Genomic DNA, 19,696 nt, shown 5'->3' on the forward strand with positions numbered 1-19,696 from the left:
CCCAGGAGACCTGAAGTCTGAAGATTACAGAGCTCCTGACACACAAGTTTGCGGCTCTGCAGGGCCAACACCTCTACCACACCCAAGTGCCAACCAGTCATGACGATCATAAGGTGCTTCTGGGTGCTCAGGCTTCAGGTAACTGACATCTGGACTGTAGGCTGCTTCTTGGGTCAGGAAAGGCTTCGTCATATTGTTCTTTCAAGGGCTCAGCTTGACAGTGCTAGCGCAATTTCATACACATCTCATAGTAACACTAACACAGCAGCTTGTATGCGCTCTTTTGACAGAAAGCTTCCTACCATTTACTTCTACAGTAAGTAAAGGGAAAAATTAAGCCCCGATGATTTAACCTGCCATAGGTGGGTGCCAGAATACAGTATAAATTTAACTTCTCAGACAGCTCTTTAAAATCTTATTTAAGAAGGACTTCAGATTTCTGAGAATTAAAGGATTGCCTGATCACAGCTACCCCCAGCCCGATGAAAGGCTATTTTATAAATATAGCAATATGCACATGCACACTCATGTTGGAAACCTTTCAAAGCCAACATTCAAGGACCAGCCACTATAAAGCCCAGAACATATTTCTGCTGTACACTCTTCTCTAACTACATTTCCCTATTGCTTTGAAATGACAAACAGACTGAAATTCTCACTTGTGAAAGACTCACTGCTTCAGAGAGGTAACCCAGTTCTCTCTCATCCTACTAGTGATCTCATTTAACAAAGGCCACATGGCAGTCAGAAAAATTTTCCACCAAGGAATGTAGGATATAGGCTTGTGCAAGCTATTAACACTGGTGCGGTACGGCTTGCAAAGTAAACAAAGGCTGCCATCTTGTGGACTGATGACAACAGAAGTGGCTAGACCAGAGCACAATGCAAAGCGAGTAAAATCGCAAAATAGAATATTGGGATTGAGCGGAGAGTCGGTAAAAAGAAAAAGGCACCTGTTTAAAATAAAACTATGTATTTACAATCTTCAACTCGTTAACAGAAATTAGAAGAGTACTAAATATTTTTTGTTAGTGATTTACTTTGCTCGGAATCAGCAGCTCTATTGCCCTTGGTTCATTATCTATTTCATTCCTTTTCTCCGTATCCTTTTTTTCTTTTATTGCCACTTCCTTAGATACTACCCCTTCTTGTCCTGCTACGAAATGCAATTTTATGTATTTGTGAATGCATTTTCCTTTTTGGAAGTATAGAAATGCTGTTTGGAAGTCCTCTTCTTTGAGAGCTCAAAAACTAATAGATCTTGAAGAAATGTATTTTAAAACAAGCAGGAAGTTCCACAAAGGGCAGAGATTTTTGTTTTTGTTTTATTAAAGTCCAACAGGCACACACCAAAGAAAGTTTAAAGGGGACTGCAAAAAAATGGCTCAGAAATTATCAATTTTTTAGTGAACAGAGAATAATTTTCATTTTGTATTAAATTAATTGATTCCTGCTCACTTTGAGATTTGTATTCTTAAAGCTAGTATCCAGACAGTAAGTATTTGCAAATATTTGCCAGGATTTGCTTCTTTGGAGCACATATTAGGAACATTCTTTGGGTCCACTTACTGGATCAATTCAACTACACATTTCTCCCCATAGTAAAGAAAAAACCCAGACAATTACTTTCACCCCTCCATTCAGTCACTGTTGACCTGTCCCTTTCTACCATCTTGAGTTGTCAGCTCTTTGAAACAAGAGTCCCATTACCTCTTTGGACAGACTCCCTCCAAAACTGCAGATTCTAGCAATTGGAAATAGAGAAATGAATGGCAAGGGGCAGAAAGTAAAGATGACCTACAAGGGCTTTTAAAGAACAACATAGTGCTCTTGGTTGCTCCTTCAATTTTGAAAAGGAATGGCTGGGATAGCTGAAACCAACTGGGCTTCAACAGAGCAGCACATTTGCTCAGTGTGGTCATATTTACTCAAATGCAGAATCCGTATCAGTAAATAATCGAAGTACATGCTAAGAGTTAAGCACTTTGACAGATGAACTCAGCTTTGAAGGGACTTACTCACATACTTAAATAAAAGACACTGATAAGCGTTGCTAAAAATCAAAGCTACTAAAAGAAAAGAAGAAAAATTTGTCAGCTCAAATTATTCCTTGGCTAAAACCAGTAAGATCAAAGGGCAACAACTAAGCACTAATTTTAAAAATGTAAAAAGGAAAGGCACAAAAATACCTTCTTTAACACTATGAAAACCAGCACAATTGTACCATGAATCTAATTCCTCCAAACAAATAATGAGATTTGGTACTCTAGTATTTTCTAACCCAATACCATAAAAAGACCATTCTTGTCCAAAAGGAAGGGCACAAAAGCAAGATCCAATCCAGTCTGATCTCAGTGACTAAGGAAGCTTGTCTATTCCACAGGGTAATTTCCATTTTCATCTCTCTGCAATCACCACACAATTTAATAAACACAGGTTAAATGTACATCACATTGGTGAATACTGCATTTTGACCTTCTTGGCTAATTTAGCCATTATACAGTCTAGTTATGCAATGTAGAGGAAAAGGATCAATGGGTTTTTAACACACTTTACAGTAAAAATGCATCATAATTTGTTGGACAGAGATCTAATGCTTTTTAGGGCTTTCAACAAATATTCAGATTGACATAACTTGCTTAATCGAAGGTTTGCTGTTATAGTTGTCAGTTACCTTGAAGGGGGTCTGTCCTTGATTCAATACTAATTCAATATTATCATTCATAACTTGGCCAAAAATAAATAAATAAAAAGGAGGGTGCTTATAAAATCTGTAGAAGACACCAAGGTGGAGGGATTTGGAGGACAAGATTCGAATTCTTAGTGTCTGGATAATTTAAAGTATTGGCCTGAAGTCAACAAGATGAAATTCAAAAAAGACAAACAAAGGTACTACATTTTGGAGAGAAATGAAGCAAATGCACAAGCAAAACAATGAGAAAATAACTGATGTATTCCTTATAGACTAACAGATATTTTGGAGCATAAGCTTTCATGGGCAAAGACCTGCTTCGTCAGATATGTGAAACTCATGCATCTGACGAAGCGGGTCTTTGCCCACAAAAGCTTATGCTCCAAAATACCTGTTAGTCTATAAGGTGCCACAGGACTACTTCTTGTTCTCGAAGACACAGACTAACACGACTACCTCTCTGATACTTGATGTATTCCTTATATCATTGAACAGGATCTGGGAGATATAGAAGATCAAACTGAACAAGGACAACGTGATGCAGCTGGTGTGGAAGTACCATATGTAACACATGTGTGATAATGTTCTGCTCAGCAACCATGAGGCCCTCAGAGCTGGAGTATTACGTCCAGTTCTGGGCACTGAACTTTAGGATGAGGAAAAATTGGAGTGTCCAGCAGGGAGCAACAAAAAAAGTGATCAAGTTTAGATGAGCTACAAGGAAAAGATTAAAAAAAATGGGCATGTTTAGTCTTGAGCAAAGACTGAAGGGGGACTTAAGTCTTCAAACATGTTCAGAGCTGTCATGAAAAGGATTTTAATCACTAGTCCTCTGTGTCCATTGATGGCAGGACAAGTACTAATGGGCTTAAACCGCAGCGAGAGAGAGAGTGTGAATGGGGAGAACTACGAAAAGCAGCAAGCTACAAGTAGTACCTCCCTGGTCCAGCACCCTCGTGACCTGATCAGTCCTGAACCAGGGAATCTGCAAGACCAAGGATGGTCAATGACGGCCCCTCTGCTCCGAACCGCAGAGCTCTGCTGCTGCCCTGCCTTTTCCCCTAAGTACGCAACCCCAGTCCCAGCTCAGTCAGTCACTGTTGGCCACTCTGCTGCCACCAGCTATGGGACTCCACTCCAGCAAAGCAGCAGCAGCAGCAGACGGGCCAGCATGGATCAAGCAGGGACTGGGGATGGGCACCTGGGGGAAAACGCAGACTGGATGCAGAGCCTCAGAAAAACAGCCCAGCGGGAGCCCACTAAGCCCTACAGGCGCTGCATCTCTTCCTGCAAGCCTCACTGTCACTGCAAATAGCTCATTTGCAGTGCTACAGAAGCTCAGAGAATGGGGGTCTGGCTTTTGTGCATGAGTGCTCCAGCCCAGGAGCACCCATGGGGATGCTGGACTAGGGAAGTCCAGACCACAGAGGTCAAACCTGTATTGAAACAGACTCTCAAGGAAGGCTGCGCAATCCCAGTCATTGGAGGTTAGACATACACAGTTAATCAGGGACAGCGTAAGTAAAACTGCAGATACCCAGAGCAGGGGACTGTACTAAGGGACCACTCCAAATCTTCCCAGCCCTGCATGTCCATGACTGTCTCAACACATTCAAGTGGTTAGGGGACTAGCCTGGGACTCAGGAGACCAATTCCACTCCGCCCTTGTGGACTTCCTGGCAGATGTAAGCTAAGCCAACTACATGTGTTATCAGTTCTCTATCTTTAAAATTAGTATTTCCCTGTCTAACAAGGGGACTATAAGCAGTGTTCCGGCTAATTTTTTCTATGCATTTGCAGAATAAATTTTGTTATGTGCACCAAGGCATGTGTGGTTGTGGATCACCTGTAGAAACAAAGTTCGTGAGTGCTGTGGGAACTCTGATAGTCAGCTGGGTGGCATTTAAATCTCTCCTGAGTGAATGCCCAAGCACTCAGCTTAGAGGGAACATGGGCTGTTAGTATACAGTACAGCCCAAGAATTACAAACTCATCTATCATCCACACACCTCATCTGGAACTGGAAGCATACAATCAGACAGCAGAGACCACCAGGCAAATACCGTACATTAGAGTATTGGTTTCAACTACTCAAAAATAAAGGGAAAGTGTTAAAAAATTTGCCAAGGTGAGAAAACCTTCTGTGCTTGTTTCCCTTAAAGGAAGGTGGTTAAAAGCACCATTTTTCTTCTACGTAATAATCCACTGCATTGACAGATGCCAGTTAGAGTAAAATTAACAAAGGCAGCAGTCCAGTGTTTATAGGTCAATGAGAACCACAGAGTTTACAAAATATTTGGAGAGATAAAGATCCACAGTAATAAAGAAGTACAAATTACGGCACTGCAACTGAAAAGAGCTCAGAGCTCTCAGTCTTATTTCGCCATCTCCCCACCACATCACGTTTTACTCACACAACATTTCTTACCTGGATACTATACTGGAACCATTATAGAGATCGCTAGCGTAAGACAGCGTTGCCAAAGGTCGGACGGAATTGTAGCGGGTGAACTTGGAGAGGCACTCCTGAAATTCATCCAGCTGGCTTGAAGTTCTGCTGTCATCTAGGCAAAGGTAGCAGAATTGTTGATGATGGAAAAAAGAATGAAGGGAGGTAAATAAACAAAGACATAAAGCCTGCGGCCTAAGTAGCCACACAAGATTTCCTATACATTTCTTGCTTATCAGCACTCGTCAATGAAAATATTAACTGATTTTTTACTTCAGCATTCACTCCGGTAGAAAATAAGTCTTTCTGCCAGCATGGTCTTATAGGTTTCTTCTATGCAGCTCATTAAGAGTGATGAATCTGCCTTCCTTTGTGTAAGAGTCCACACATTTTACAAAAAGACTGAGTCCCAGGTAATAGGATTATTATTATTGAAAGTAAAATTGATGCAAGTGTTAAGTAAGCCTATGTACCACCAAGAATATGCAGAGTTACAATATGCTATAGAGCTAAACATATTCACCTCCCTCCTCCTCCCAATGCAACATGCTCCAAAGAGATAGCCTATTCCACCAAAGAAATGACCGAATTTTTCCTCTCAGTCTAAAAGCAACAAAGCTAACCGAGTGGAGGAAAACCCCCAAACAAGGATGCCTGCCTTACAAACTGAATTCAAAACAACGTCCTTCTGTAGTCAAATCAAAATCAAATCAACTTGAAATAAAGTGACATTTGAAATATTTGGTGGAAAATTGAAAGTGTCAACAAATCGACATTAATACAGTAAGCAAAAAGATGATGAACATCCAAATTCCTCCTGCATCACAACTTTAATCATTATGAACAGAGGTTATCATTTTGTTGTTAAGATTTCACACGGCAGAAATACTGCAGTTCCACCCATATGAAACCCTTCATAAAAACATCAGGTACCACACACTAACAGGCTCAGATAATACAAAGACTATCTGAAGGCTAAAACCTGCCACACTCACTAGGAATTAAGATATACCTTCTCAAACCAGCCCAAGAGGGGAAGTCACATTTGCATTGTGTATTAAAGTGATGTACCAACAATCTCAACTACTTTTTTCAGCGCAAATATGTTCACAAACAATCCAGTATCATACATACATACATACATACATACCTGCCAGTAGTCTATAGTAATGTTTGGGGTGGAGTGCAATACCTCAATTAGAGATGATAAACATTTCATAAACTGTTAAAAAGTTACAGGCAAATGGTGTAAAGGGAAGCAGTATATCACCTTAAGAGAACTTCCCGAATGTTTTTGGGGGTGATGGGAGCAAGGACTGAGAAATATTGATTCCCTGTGGAAAAATACTGGAAGAGGGAAAAATACTTTATGCACCCTCTCCACTTCCTGTCCCCCAAATATCAGGAAAGACCATTTCCAATCACACAGTTATATCCTAGATGCATTTGAAAATAACAAAGAATGAAATTTTAATGTCTATGACAAGTTGGGGAGAAGGCAACAAGTATCCATGCAGTGCTCTACTGACTGCTAAATGCGTACCTGCATCCCATCCATAACAAGCAGATATCTGCAGATTTGCAAGACTTTAGTGACAGTTTATACCTGCATCTGATCTGAGTGTCACAGAAATGGTCGGTGGGTATCCACTGATTTGCATAGCTCTCATCATCACCTATTTAAAATGGATCAGTTATGCACCCGTGTCCTCCACAGCTGCTCTTTTCGTTCTGATTAAAGTCTTACTTGGAACAAAGGCAGGGATGCTAGCACCAGACTTGTTCATGTTTTGAGCGGGGTGATGGGAGTTTTGGGAAAGAGACAGCAGGTGAACATCAATTGGGTGTCTTCAAAAGATGACTTGATGCAAAATCTCTGTCAGTGGAGAAGCAAAGGAGCCATTCTCGCATTTCACTCTATGGAGCAAGTTCCTCGTCCTTCTCCAATGCATTTTATACCCTTGCCTGTAAACTGGAATGCTACTTCACAAGATGTTTGCCATCAAAGTTAAAGGCACTTCGCAGTCAAAATTATTTCCCCACACCTATGACTACTAGGCGGTCAAAGTTCTTAGTTCTTGCACAGGATTTTGGGGGGTGGCACTTCAAGATTTTTGGAAAATGACCAAGGATTGCAATTCTCTATGGAGAGGGCATCGGGTCCGGGGACAGAGGTTGGATGCAGAAGGTAGCATGGGGTAGGGATTGGGGTGCAGGAGAGAGTTGGGAGGGGGTCTGAGAGGGAATTTGGATCCAGGAGGAGGCTGTGACCTATGGCAGGGGATTGGGATGCAGGAGAGGATTCTGGCCTGGGGAGGGGAATAGGAGCGGACATAGGGCCAGGGGGAGGAGGGTGCAGAGGTTTTGAGTGGTGACCTGGGGCAGAGAGTTGGGGTGGTGTGGGGAAATGTGGGGAGATGACAGTTGCAAGCTCTGGCTGAAAGGCACTTTCCTAGGTAAAGGTATGGCCTGTGGATCAGATGCAGGCCACCGAGCCTTTGGATACAGCCTGCGGCCCATGCTGACTGGGCCCTCAGGCAGCTTATTGCCTCCCACAGCTCCACGCTCAAAGCCCCTGTGCGCTTCTCCCATGTACTTCTCTACACCACGCCACCCTCACCCCATCCCAGGCATAGCAGCTTTCATTTGCCAGAAACAAAGTGTCTGTCCCCTTCCCCCGCTCCACCCATCTTTGAGCCGGGGGCTGCAGCAGGCAGGGAGCTCCCTGAGGTCCCGTCAGGGTGGGTGGTGAGACAGATCTGGTCCACGGGCCATAGCTTACCCACTGCTGCTTTTGCACAAAGCTTCTCTGCTCATTTTAAATTACAGTTCTTACCCCACCACTTTATCCTGGAAAGAAGTGTAAATAACCAGCAGCACAATTTAAATGGTGTATATCCAAACGAGTCCCTGGGATCAGAGCACTAGTGAGTTATCATACTCCGCTATTCCTGGACACATGGGAAAAAAAGACTGAAGCAGAGACACTCTCGCTGTCCCAGGTCTCCCCATAAAGAACATTAACACCCCATGCCAACTCTACAGCTTGCTCAGGTGGCTCTGACCCAAGCACTCCATGTCACTGTTTTAATTTCCACAGGAAATCAAGCACCTCAGCCATCCCTTTGTCACCAGCTAAAATTCACAACAGACTTAACAGAGAGCTCACTCCTGCCGGGCACTAGTTCTGTTTTTCCTTAAACAGGAACAGCAACAGAAGCTGACATAATGCACTTTCTGCTGAAGCAGAAAATAATTCAAACACACTGCAAATGAATGCATAAACCAAGCTTATTTGTGATGTCCTGCTATGAATGTTCTAGGGATCTCTTACCCCAAATACATTTAAAAATCCACATATTCAAAAGGAGCTGCCTTCCAAAACCAAATCAAATAGTGATACATGCGGATCCTGTGCACAAAATACATTAAAGTGCATGAGTGAATCTAAAAGAGGAGGAAAGGATAAACAAATGTGGGACAGTAACTCTGCTCCAGCAGGACAAAGGGTTTAACCAAGCTTTGGGAGAGGGCTGAGACTGGGCCAATTATGGCCTAGCTGGGGCTGTATAAATAGGGGCTCTAGGACAGAGGACTCTTGCTCCAGCTGTGAAGCAGGAGGGACATGGTTCCCAGGGAAGCTACAGAGGGTTAGACAGAGCAGTGCTGGGGAAAGGCAAGCAGGGCTGAGGAGCTCTGGCTCGACCCCACTCTCAGGTTACAGGACCTGAGACAAGGCCTGAGGGTACTAGGGCTGCATAGAGGCAACCAAGGTAGGAGAAGGCAGCAGGTGCAAACCCCCTTGCCAATGATGAGTGGCCATGTCGGACTGCAGTTTGCCCCTGAGGTAAGGGACCAGATATGACTGACAGTGGGTCACTGAGGCAAGGTGGGTACAGGGATTTGGGGTTCCCTAGGAGGGGAGGAACCTAGTGCATGGGGCACTACACTACCACAAGGACCTGAGGGAGGGACAAAGCTCCTGATAAAAGGAGGTGGAGAACAGATAGTAGGTAACAGCGGGCAAGACACCAGCTGGAAGAGGTCACTGTGGAGGCGGGACTAAGATAATTCCCAAGGAGACCAGCAAGAGGTGCCACGGTGGTGAGTCACTCCCAGGTTACATCCATGCTATGACATTTGAGACCTTCAACACACACAACACTACCACAAATACTTTGAGCATTAAGAATTCAGTAACTTTTTGCCCCATGAGCTGGACTGCCCATAAGGTATCTTATGTAATGAAGCAGACAGACTTTTCACAGAGTAAAATCCCAGGCTTCTTTCCATTCGACGAGTCCTGCTAAATCCAAAGTATACATGCAAGGAACATGGTGTTGAAACATTCTTTATAGCTCCAATCTAGTGCCATTTGTGTTTTCATGTACAGGAGAACATGCCAAATTATCTTCCTGCCTCCTTCGATTTATAATCAACACAACAGTTTGAGTGAAAATGCGCCTCACAATGGGATCTCCGACCCTTTCTATGCCTCAGTACATTTTGGAAAGGAGGTAATAGGTATAGACAAAAGTTCTATTATTGTACATGTCTTTCACATATTGCTTTTCTAAATAGAGCCACCTGGGGCTCTTCTCAAATGCCAAGAACATATTTGTTTCATTTCAAAGGCAGCCCAAGACTGGACAAGAGAGATGAGGTTTTTCCAGTCAGCTCAGGTGTACGTGCTCGCAGAACTTGGAGGGGAGAAAGGAGATGTGCTTTCTTGCAAAAGCAAGTCCATCTCTGTGATCCAAATACTTAAGACAGGCAACTGGAACTACCTCCGAAATTTAATTCCAAACTCATTAATGCAAAAGAAACATACCTGATACACGAGTCATCCTGGTGGAAAAATAGCATTGCTCCAGGTCCTCAAAATGAGCTGTAAGCCTCTTCCGCCTTGATGCCAATGTGCTGTTATACCATGGCTGTTTTTTAGTCTAAGTGAAGAACAAAGAGTACTTTTTCAGAAAGGAGGCCAAGGCATGGCTTTACCTATTTCGATAGATTTTAATCAAAGTTACCACCAGCAAAAAGCCATACTTTTTAATTTTTAAGAGGTTATGAATCTGGACAAAAGCCAAAGACCTTGTTTGTACTTGTATCTGCCTCCCATGGGCATGACATCACACCTGATGATTTTTACTAACAAGAAAGTCAATCACATACCTGTATTCTTGCTTTCTGAAGGCAGGGATTATAATTAGGTAATTCAGGCATGGAATTCAGAAGCCAACAAGCAAACAAAATCCTTTCAGAAAGGGCAGAGGGAAAGTCACAGATCACGTTAGTTATGGATCTAGACTCTAGGGCAGTGTTTCTTGAACTATGTTCTGTGGAACACTGGTGATCTGTGAACGACTCGCAGGTGTTCTGCAATTTCCAGATCTTAAGAGGCAAATTCCCCTCCAACTGACTGTGGAACACAACAGAGTTGTGCTGTGAATCAGTATGCATTAAACTGATTAGCTAGATACTCAACTCTCCCTATTCTAATGAAGCACCCTATTAAGTTCTAAGCAAGGAAGTCTGCTCTGAGGCTACTCAATTAGCTGTTAAGCAAACACTGGAATGGGGGGGTAGAGAGGAAGAGACATGCTAGCAGTTAGCCCTAGAGTGCAGAAAGCAAAATCTTGCCTCTTCCTAACAAAGGATAAAACAAGGCTTTGGGGGGAAATGCTCAGAGACCAAAAAGCCAAACTAACTGAGGCGATGTTAAACTCAACACTTACTCCTAAGGGGAGCCATGAGTGATTTTTTTAAGCCCTGAGTTTTGGAGCAAAGTCTTAGAGCTGGTATTTCTGTTTCCTTTGTGTCTGAATGGAAAAATGCCACAGCTCTTCAAGCCCTGCTAGGGTGTGTGGGAGCCAGAGAGCAGTGGCTCTCAACCTGAGGTACAAAGAGGTGTCTTCCTTGGGATACACTGACTTATCTATATACTGACCTCATTTTGCAATAGGCTACATAAAAGGCGCTAGCAAAGTCAGTGCAAACTAAAATTTCATACAACTTGCCTAGACTGCTTTATATACTATTGCACCCGCATTTTGGTGTGTATTTATCTTCCAAATGATTTCAGAATGTGAAAAGATAAGGAGGCAATATTTTCACTAATAGCATAGTGTGAAACTTGTGTTTGATTCTGTAAGCAAGTAGTTTTTCAGTGACGGAGTTACACAGGACAAAAAAAAAAAAAAAAAAAAAAAAAATCAGACCAACTGAATTTAGTGCCATTATTTCAGCAATGGCAGGCAGGGAGCTGCAGAGAGCCCCTCACTTGCCCCACTACCCGAGCGGCCACAAACTTCTGGTGGCCGTGGCTCAGCTCTTCCTCCCCCACCGTGGAACGCCACCACGACAGCCTTCCTCTCGTTGGGTGCATGTGGTAGCCTGGCATAGGCTCCCCAGCCAGTGCCATGGATGAGTTAGTCCCCAGGGCTGTTTTGGGGTGGGGTGGGGGGCCAAGGGAGGTAGAGCCTGGGAATGGGGTTCTGCAAAATTCTATCAAGTTTAAAAGGGTTCCATGACCAAATAAAATTGGGAAAGGCTGCATTAGAAACTGTCAGCCTAGTGACTGCAGTCCCATGGTATCTCCAATTTACCAGAGATATAGGAAAGCACTGCATTTCAAATACCTGAGGTGTTCAAATGGCGCCTATAAGTATTTTAACCTCTCTTACTAATGAGAAGAAATTAAGTGAAAAAGCTAAACCTTAAAACATTAGATTCATTGGGGATAAACTTCTGTCAGACACATACCTTCATTTCTACATGGAAAATGAAAGGTATCAGAGACTACAATGGTTTATTCAACCCCTCACATCATTCTGTAGGCAAATCCCAAATGCCATTCCCTTGTCATCCAGCTTCTGAATATCAAAGCTAGGCAGGAAGCAGAGTGCTAGGTATGAAATAAGAGTGGTCCCACAAGAAGAACGTTTGTCAGAAGGTGTGGAAAAAAAAATCTAGATAGTTGAGACCCAGTGTCTTGCTTCAAGTTTTAGCTAGCATTTGCTTTTACCATGATGGATCATTAACAAATAACACAAAACTCAGTTTATAGTCATATGACTATTTTCACAAGAAATCTGAAAATTAAAATTAAACTAAGAATATTTTGAACACAAACCCTCCACCCATATTTCATGCTCTCCTTCAGACCAGACAGATCAACGCATAAACAGCCAAGCACCACTGTATCCAGGTAACAAAGCCATAAGTTTCAGCCAAAAACGTCCGACGTCTATCCATTTACTATCTACCAACTGATTTGATCACAAAAAATGGTACAGAAATGTTAGCTCAGGATTCTTATTACGGTGTATTACTGACACTAATTTTTGTATCCGTGGCCCCCAAAAGATAGTAGCTCTAAAACTTAAGTTTCAAAAGCATTTACACCTGTACATTGTCATGTGGACCCTGCTAGAGTGCTCTAAATGTCACAGAGAACTTTTACATACGGTATGGTTACCAGAAATGAGGAATGGAGCTTCAAAATGATCCCCATCTAACAGCCACAAATCAAAAACAAAAAAACAAACAAACAAACAAACAATCCATAGCTTTGGAAGTGAAGTCAGGTATCCAAAACTTATGGCACCATTTCTCTGTGCAGAAACCACGTACCTGAATATGACCAATTCATGACCATATGCAATTATTCCAAAATAAGAGTCTCTGCCAGAGATAACTAGGTGACTACACGATGGCCACATCAATACACGATGGCCACATCAATACCACCCTGTACCGTAAACCCACTGACCGTTACGCCTACCTTCATGCCTCCAGCTTCCATCCCAGACACACCGCACGATCCATTTTCTACAGCCAAGCACTAAGATACAACCGCATTTGCTCCAACCCCTCCGACAGAGACAAACACCTACAGGATCTCTACCAAGCATTCCTGAAACTGCAATACCCACCTGAGGAAGTGAAAAAAACAGATCAACAGAGCCCGACTTGTTCCATGAAGCCTCTTACTACAGGACAAGCCCAAGAGAGAAACCAACAGAACACCACTAGCCACCACCTACAGTCCTCAGCTAAAACCTCTACAGCGCATCATCAGGGATTTACAACCCATCCTGGACAATGATCCCTCACTTTCACAGGCCGTGGGAGGCAGACCAGACCTTGCCCACAGACATCCTGCCAACCTGAAGCAAATCCTAACCAGCAACTATACACCGCACCAGTAGTAGTAGTAGGCATCCTTCAGTCTGCATAGACTATGGATCGCGCCCTCTATAGTTTCAACTGAGGACTTCATTTACAGCGTCTATTGTGACTATGAAGACCCACTTGCTGCATCTCTTGCAGATGTAGTGGGTGTCTGGCAAGTCCTTATTGTGCTTTCTGTGCGCTCGCTTCTCCTCTGCTAGCTGTCTGATCCTCATCTCGCCCTTCTGAAGGCCCTTGTGTAACCCCTGCCTCCATCTGCTGCGGTCATCTGCTAGTTCTTCCCAGTTGTCCAGCTCGATGTCTACCTCTCTGAGGTCTCTCTTGAAGACATCTTTGTAGCGCAACTGGGGGCATCCGGGAAGTCTTTTGCCAGAGGTTAGCTCACCATACAGGATGTCTTTTGGACCACAGTCACTCTAACTCAGGGACCCATCCATGCAACAAACCTCGTTGCCAGCTCTGCCCACATATCTACACCAGCAACACCATTACAGGACCTAACCAGATCACCCACACCACCGTGGGTTCATTCAGCTGCACATCTACCAAAATAATTTATGCCATCATGTGCCAGCAATGCCCCTCTGCTATATACATTGGACAAACTGGACAGTCTCTACGTAAAAGAATAAACGCACACAAATCAGATATTAGAAATGGTAATATACAAAAACCCATAGGAGAGCACTTCAATCTCTCAGGCCACACAGTTGCAGACTTAAAAGTAGCTATCCTACAGCAAAGAAATTTCAGGACCAGACTCCAAAGAGAAATTTCTGAGCTACAATTCATCTGCAAATTCAACGCCCTCAGCTCAGGCTTAAACAAAGACTGCGAATGGCTGGCTAAATACAGAAGCAGCTTCCCCTCCCTTGGTGTTCACACCTCCAGATCAACTGCTGGTAGTAAGCCTCACCCTTGCTGACTGAGCTAACCTTGTTATCCCCACCCTTGCTCTGGCTTATTTATACCTGGCCCTGCAGATATCCAAGACCAGCATCTGATGAAGTGAGTCTGTGTTCACAAAAGCTCATGCTCAAAACTTTTCTGTTGGTCTATAAGGTGCCACAGGATCCTTCGTTGCTGTTACAGATCCAGACTAACACGGCTACCCCTCTGATAGGTGACTACAATGATTCAGATTCATAAAAAGCAAGTGTTGTCAATCTCCAATGTCCTGGAGATTGAAAACACTCTGGCCTTTGTGCTGCCCTCCACAGACATTGCATTATCTTACCTGAGAACTGCCGCTGAACCCTGGAGGCTGGCTGTACTCCGTGGAATCAATAATATTACTGTAAAACCAAGAGAAACAGAGCCTGCTTAAATCACTATGCACTCATGTTTAATCATTTTCAACCTGCTTATTGTTCCTATTATATCTAGCAGCAAGTTTTTGTTTGAAATTACTTTTGTGTGTATGAAACATACTTTAAACAAAAGAGAGAATGAGAGACTGGCTTGGAAAAGAACAGGCAGAACATACAAGAAACTGTAGATTACCGTGAACCACACTTCTATCAGTGTAATCAAGTGTGATAGTGTTACAAACAAAATTTAAGGACAGACACGTCCTGTATATAAAGCACGCAATGTAAAGTATACTGTCTTCTAGACACTATTACAAAATAATGGTGTAAGATACCCCATCCTTCCTAACAGAGCCAAGATAGTTATGTGAAGAGGACAGAAAACTAGTTTAGAAATATATTACTGTCCCAGTCACCTTAATGTTACAGAGAAGATCTCTGTAAATGTCTGACTGGCCCAAAAAGAAAGCAGGGCAGGGGAGAAGACATACTACACCTCCCCCCCTCCACACACCAACCCTTAGTACTTGAGGTGTGAAATACCGAACTTTACATTCAAAGATGTTCCGATCCAGAATCGCAGCTCAGACGCATTCCAGCTGCATGCTGCTTTCCAGTTGTGCATATATTTATTTTGACATCAGACACTGAGAGTTGACCTCTTCTGGATTTTTTCCAGAGGCTACGAAATGAACAAATCACTCCTCTATAAAAGAATAATTATTTATCGGTAGCTCCTATCACGCAGGCCATCCACAGGCACTGCCTGGCCAAACAGCAGACCTAAACTGAGGCACCTAAATGTGAGTGAGGCCTGAGCAACTAACTGAGCAACTAACTAGCAGCTTCTATTGACTTCAGCAGGATCTACAGAGCGCCCAGCACTTTTGCAGTTCAGGCCCTTTATTTAAGCAACACAAGCATTCAGAAGCTTAAATTTAGGTGCCCATGCCTGAAAAATATCTTGCCCTTAAGATTTTATTTCTATATGGTACACAAATCCTTTCTCCTCCACCTCTTAACAGTCACAGAGGAGTAGCCATGTCAGTCTGTATCTTCATAAAATAAAAAAGCAGACATGTAGCACTCAACAAAATAATTTATTAGGTGATGAGCTTTCATGGGAGAGACCCACTTCTTCAGATCTGGAAATTCTCAGGTCTGACCTGAGACCCGAAAATTTCCAGATCTGAAGAAGTGAGTCTGTCCCATGAAAGCTCACCACCCAATAAATTATCTTGTTCATCTCTGAAGTGCTACTTGTCTGATTTTTTTTTTTGTCGTAATAATCAGTATTTATTTACCCAGAAGTATCTTTAGACTACCACACAAGAATAGTATCAGATTAAAATTATGTATTGAACAACCTGTGTTACAAATATCTACCATAAGACGTTATTTTGAAAGCTTTGCTTTAACCACTATTCTGGGCTTGTTTACTTTATTGCCTTTGGCTTGAAAGGGATTATTCAAGTTTCACTTTCATTTCCTTGCCTCAATTAGATAGAAGTATTGTAAAGATTATGCTGGGGGGAGGTTGGAGGAGCTGATTGTTTTTCCAGGGTCATTGGAAATATTTTTATTGGTCTCGTAAAGCGTGATTTTACACAGTTTTATGTTTAGGTTATGGCTGCCAGCACCGATCAGCAACACTGACATTCCAGTCCATGACAGAACTACCCAACACTGCATCAAGAGCATGTCTACAAAGCCAAAGCATTTCTAGAAAGCCAAAATACTTGTAATTGGACTTTAATAAACTTCAATATTAGTTTTAAAAATCTACTGGAGGCACATCAGAGTTGAAGTGACCATTAAAATTAATGTTATACATTTACAGTTAGCTTTTAAATGAATGCCAACTGCTGTTGTCTCAACAATAACAGTCCAAATAGAAACTCTGTGGGGTCGGGGGGATGGCCCACAACTCTTTTCTACTGGATCAGGGATTCCCAACCTATGGCTCGGGTCCCAAACATTGGTCGCCGGTTGGGCGGCCCTGAGCTACATGAGACTAAGGAGCAATTTGCAGCTCACATATGATTGCCACCACTCACTCCTCCGGCTCCCAGGCCCTGCCCTGGTGCACTGAAATAAAACCCAGTTTAATTGGCTTAACAGTCAGCTGGAGGGATCTGGCCATTAAATCAATTAAACTGAGCCCCACTTCAGTGCAGCAGGGCAGGAAACTGCCCACGCTGCAGGTGTGGGAAGGGAGTAGGAGGGCTGGGGCGAGCCGTGCTGAAGAGGAGGTGGCAGCAGCAGTGGCCCAGCGAAGCAGCAGTGGAGAACAACAGTGGAGTTCATGTGAGGTAGGTGGGGAGCGGGGGGAAGAGGTGGTTTGGGGCTGCGAGGGGTTTAAGCTTGGGGGCAGGGGAGACTCAAGTTTGTTTGTTTTTCTTTAATAAATCTTTTTCTGGGGAGAACCTCCCCACCCCAGTTTTGAATTGCCTTGGGTCACAAGGTCTTACTGAATCATCATAATGGGTCACCGCCTTGAAAAGGTTGGGAACCACTGTACTAGCTCTTTGTGGGGGAAAAAAATGTCATAATCGTGCTTCAAGCATATTCAAGGACTATAAACTTTAAGTTGGGAGTGGTGGAAAGGGAGAAAAAAGAGGCAAAGGAACAAAATGCACCTATCAGTCCCTGCCTGTCACACCAGGAGTGAGATGCACAACTGGAAAATAATGAAAAAATAAGCCATTGCAAGAGGCAGGAACAGATGCAATTAGCAGCCCAGCAGATGAAAGGTGCCTAGTTTTATTTTGCTAAAGCAATGCTGTTAATGTCATCTGGGTTCTAAAAACAGACACGTCTGCTATCTGCAGACAAATTCTAAGCCAAATTTGTGTAATAACCCTAGCTGAAGCTAATTTGCAGCTACTTGAATAATCAATTACAAGCAACTTAAATTCAAAGTCATGTTTACACTAAGCTTTTTAATATCCATGACTAAGAAATTCAGCTACATTCATTAACAACAGCATTATAAAATCTGGGAACAAAAAACAAATCATCTTGTGGGCGGCCAATGGAGCAAGGAGAACATTTTGAGAACAAGATCTGGAGCCCAGGGACAAAAAATACTGCTTGAACAAAGTGAACCTTTGGTTACAATGTAGTTAATTTTTATTGGGTCTCTGCCCCAGGAACCCATGGCTGAATGGTAACATTTTCTATTATTGCTTCTGAAACTGAAGCTATAAAGCAAAATTGTTTAGTTATGCCTCCCCAAGGTCACTGACTACCTAAAAGATAGAGGGTGGCTAGTTTGCCTGACATGGGGAAAGGTGAAGAGGAGGTTTTTGAGAAGTATTTTCATTTTTAATCCTCCTCCAAATTGTATTTCTGCAATACACAAAACTCAAAATCCTTAATCCTGTAAAAATGTGCTGTTACCCCACACAATGTTTCAACACATTTTGCAGAAGTGCAAGAAAAAAAAAGTTTTGATTTCTTTTAAGAAGCATTAGTTACACATGCTGAATACAAATTCAGCAAAGTTACAGCATGAGGTTTCCTCTAGCAGTATTCACCTACAAAAAATATGAGGTTATTTTAAAGACAGAGAGCCTGGCTATAAATGAGATAAAAACACAAAGTGTGTAGCCCAAAAGGATAATTGCTTCTGACAACTAGGAGGCCAATGTGAAAAATGGAGAAACTAAGTTCAACTGGTCTTCAAACATCATCTGGCGATATACAAGTGTGGGTTGGAGTGGGAGCAGGGCGGGTATGAAAACCTGGAGTACTGGTGGAAAGGACTATTGAATCAAAAGATAAATCAGACAGAGCACGAGACTGAAGCCTCTAAAGTTCAACAAGGTAGAATACTGTAAATGTGAAAGCAAAACAGAACAAAATAAACTAAACAGAACGACAAGCAAAAAGAGAAGCATGTTCTCTCAGCACTTACTTAGGTAATCTTAATCTTATACTATATGAATACTCTCCAGATAAGTCACAGCAGGAGAGTAAGCATGCTAACAAGTTACGCGCTGATTTAAAAACAAATTTCAATTAAAAGGAAAGTAAAAAATATTTATATAATTTAATTATTTGAACACGGAAGGTTATAACATTTATATTTTCATGTATTTCATTCTTAGTGGTTCACCACATCTTTCAAAGAGAGTGTTTAAGGTGAAGGATTTCAGTTAACACAGGACTAGAGAATTCAACAAAATTTTCAGCTTCCATTAATTATTCTGTAGTAATCTTTCCAAGGAAAGATCTAGGTTACAATTTCTGAACTGATCACCAAAACATATGTATAGTACTGAAAAGTCAAATTAATTTCAGAGAGGTGGTAGTTTCTGGAAAGTAAACCAAAGAATTCAAGTCTTTACTTATATGAAACCAGAGATAGTACCACTGTGTGTCAAGAGATAAATGCTCCAGAAGTCATCCAGATAAGCAGTCATGAAAAGCCCTGCTTTTGGCAATGTCACCAAGGAGTACGGAGCGAACCTCTAAACAGCTTGGTGAGAGACTGCCATGTGCATTCCATCTAAGTCCCTACTACTCTTCTACCAGGTTCAGTTAATGCCAGATTAAATAACGTCTTACTCAGGTCACACGTTCTGGAGAACTGAGCAGCAGTAAGTGGATCTTGTTACAAAAGTAATGCTGGGTCACCGAAGTGTCACTGCCACATTTCTAAAAATCAAGAAGCCCAATGGGCCCACTAAATACATATTTTGCTATGCCAGAGACTAATGTAAAGCAATTTCATCAACATAACTTGATAATCTGCGTAATTTTGGGACCAAGATCACATGCTTGGGTCACTACAGAAGTTTACACAGACCTAAAAGAATGCCAGAAAAGCCTGGCTAGATTGGCCCACACTGGTTTCAGACAGAGCAGATTTTAAAATGGTTTCTAACAACTTCCTGGGCTAGAAAATTACTATTTCAGGTTCCCAATGGTATAAAACATTGCTTGAAAAAATTCCTTGTTAATTTGCTTCATGTAACAGAACTAGACTTCTATTTCTGCAAGACTTAGGCTTCCATTTTAAGGAAGAATTTCTAGCCCTTATGC

The 19,696-nt window shown here is 42.4% G+C and overlaps 1 protein-coding gene across 2 annotated transcripts in view; it reads right to left on the reverse strand.

Moving 5' to 3' along the window:
- COP1 (COP1 E3 ubiquitin ligase) overlaps positions 1-19,696 on the reverse strand; it is a 163,441-nt gene that overhangs the window by 103,685 nt on the left and 40,060 nt on the right. For both annotated transcript variants that reach the window (XM_075003155.1, XM_075003156.1), the window contains exons 9-11: positions 14,575-14,632; positions 9,973-10,087; positions 5,121-5,256 (exon numbers count right to left, since the gene is read on the reverse strand). In XM_075003155.1, coding sequence (XP_074859256.1) covers positions 5,121-5,256; positions 9,973-10,087; positions 14,575-14,632 — 309 coding nt within the window. The remainder of the gene's footprint in view (positions 1-5,120; positions 5,257-9,972; positions 10,088-14,574; positions 14,633-19,696) is intronic.

The sequence above is a fragment of the Carettochelys insculpta genome, chromosome 9 (genome assembly GCF_033958435.1).
Source record: "Carettochelys insculpta isolate YL-2023 chromosome 9, ASM3395843v1, whole genome shotgun sequence".
NCBI lineage: Eukaryota > Metazoa > Chordata > Testudines > Carettochelyidae > Carettochelys > Carettochelys insculpta.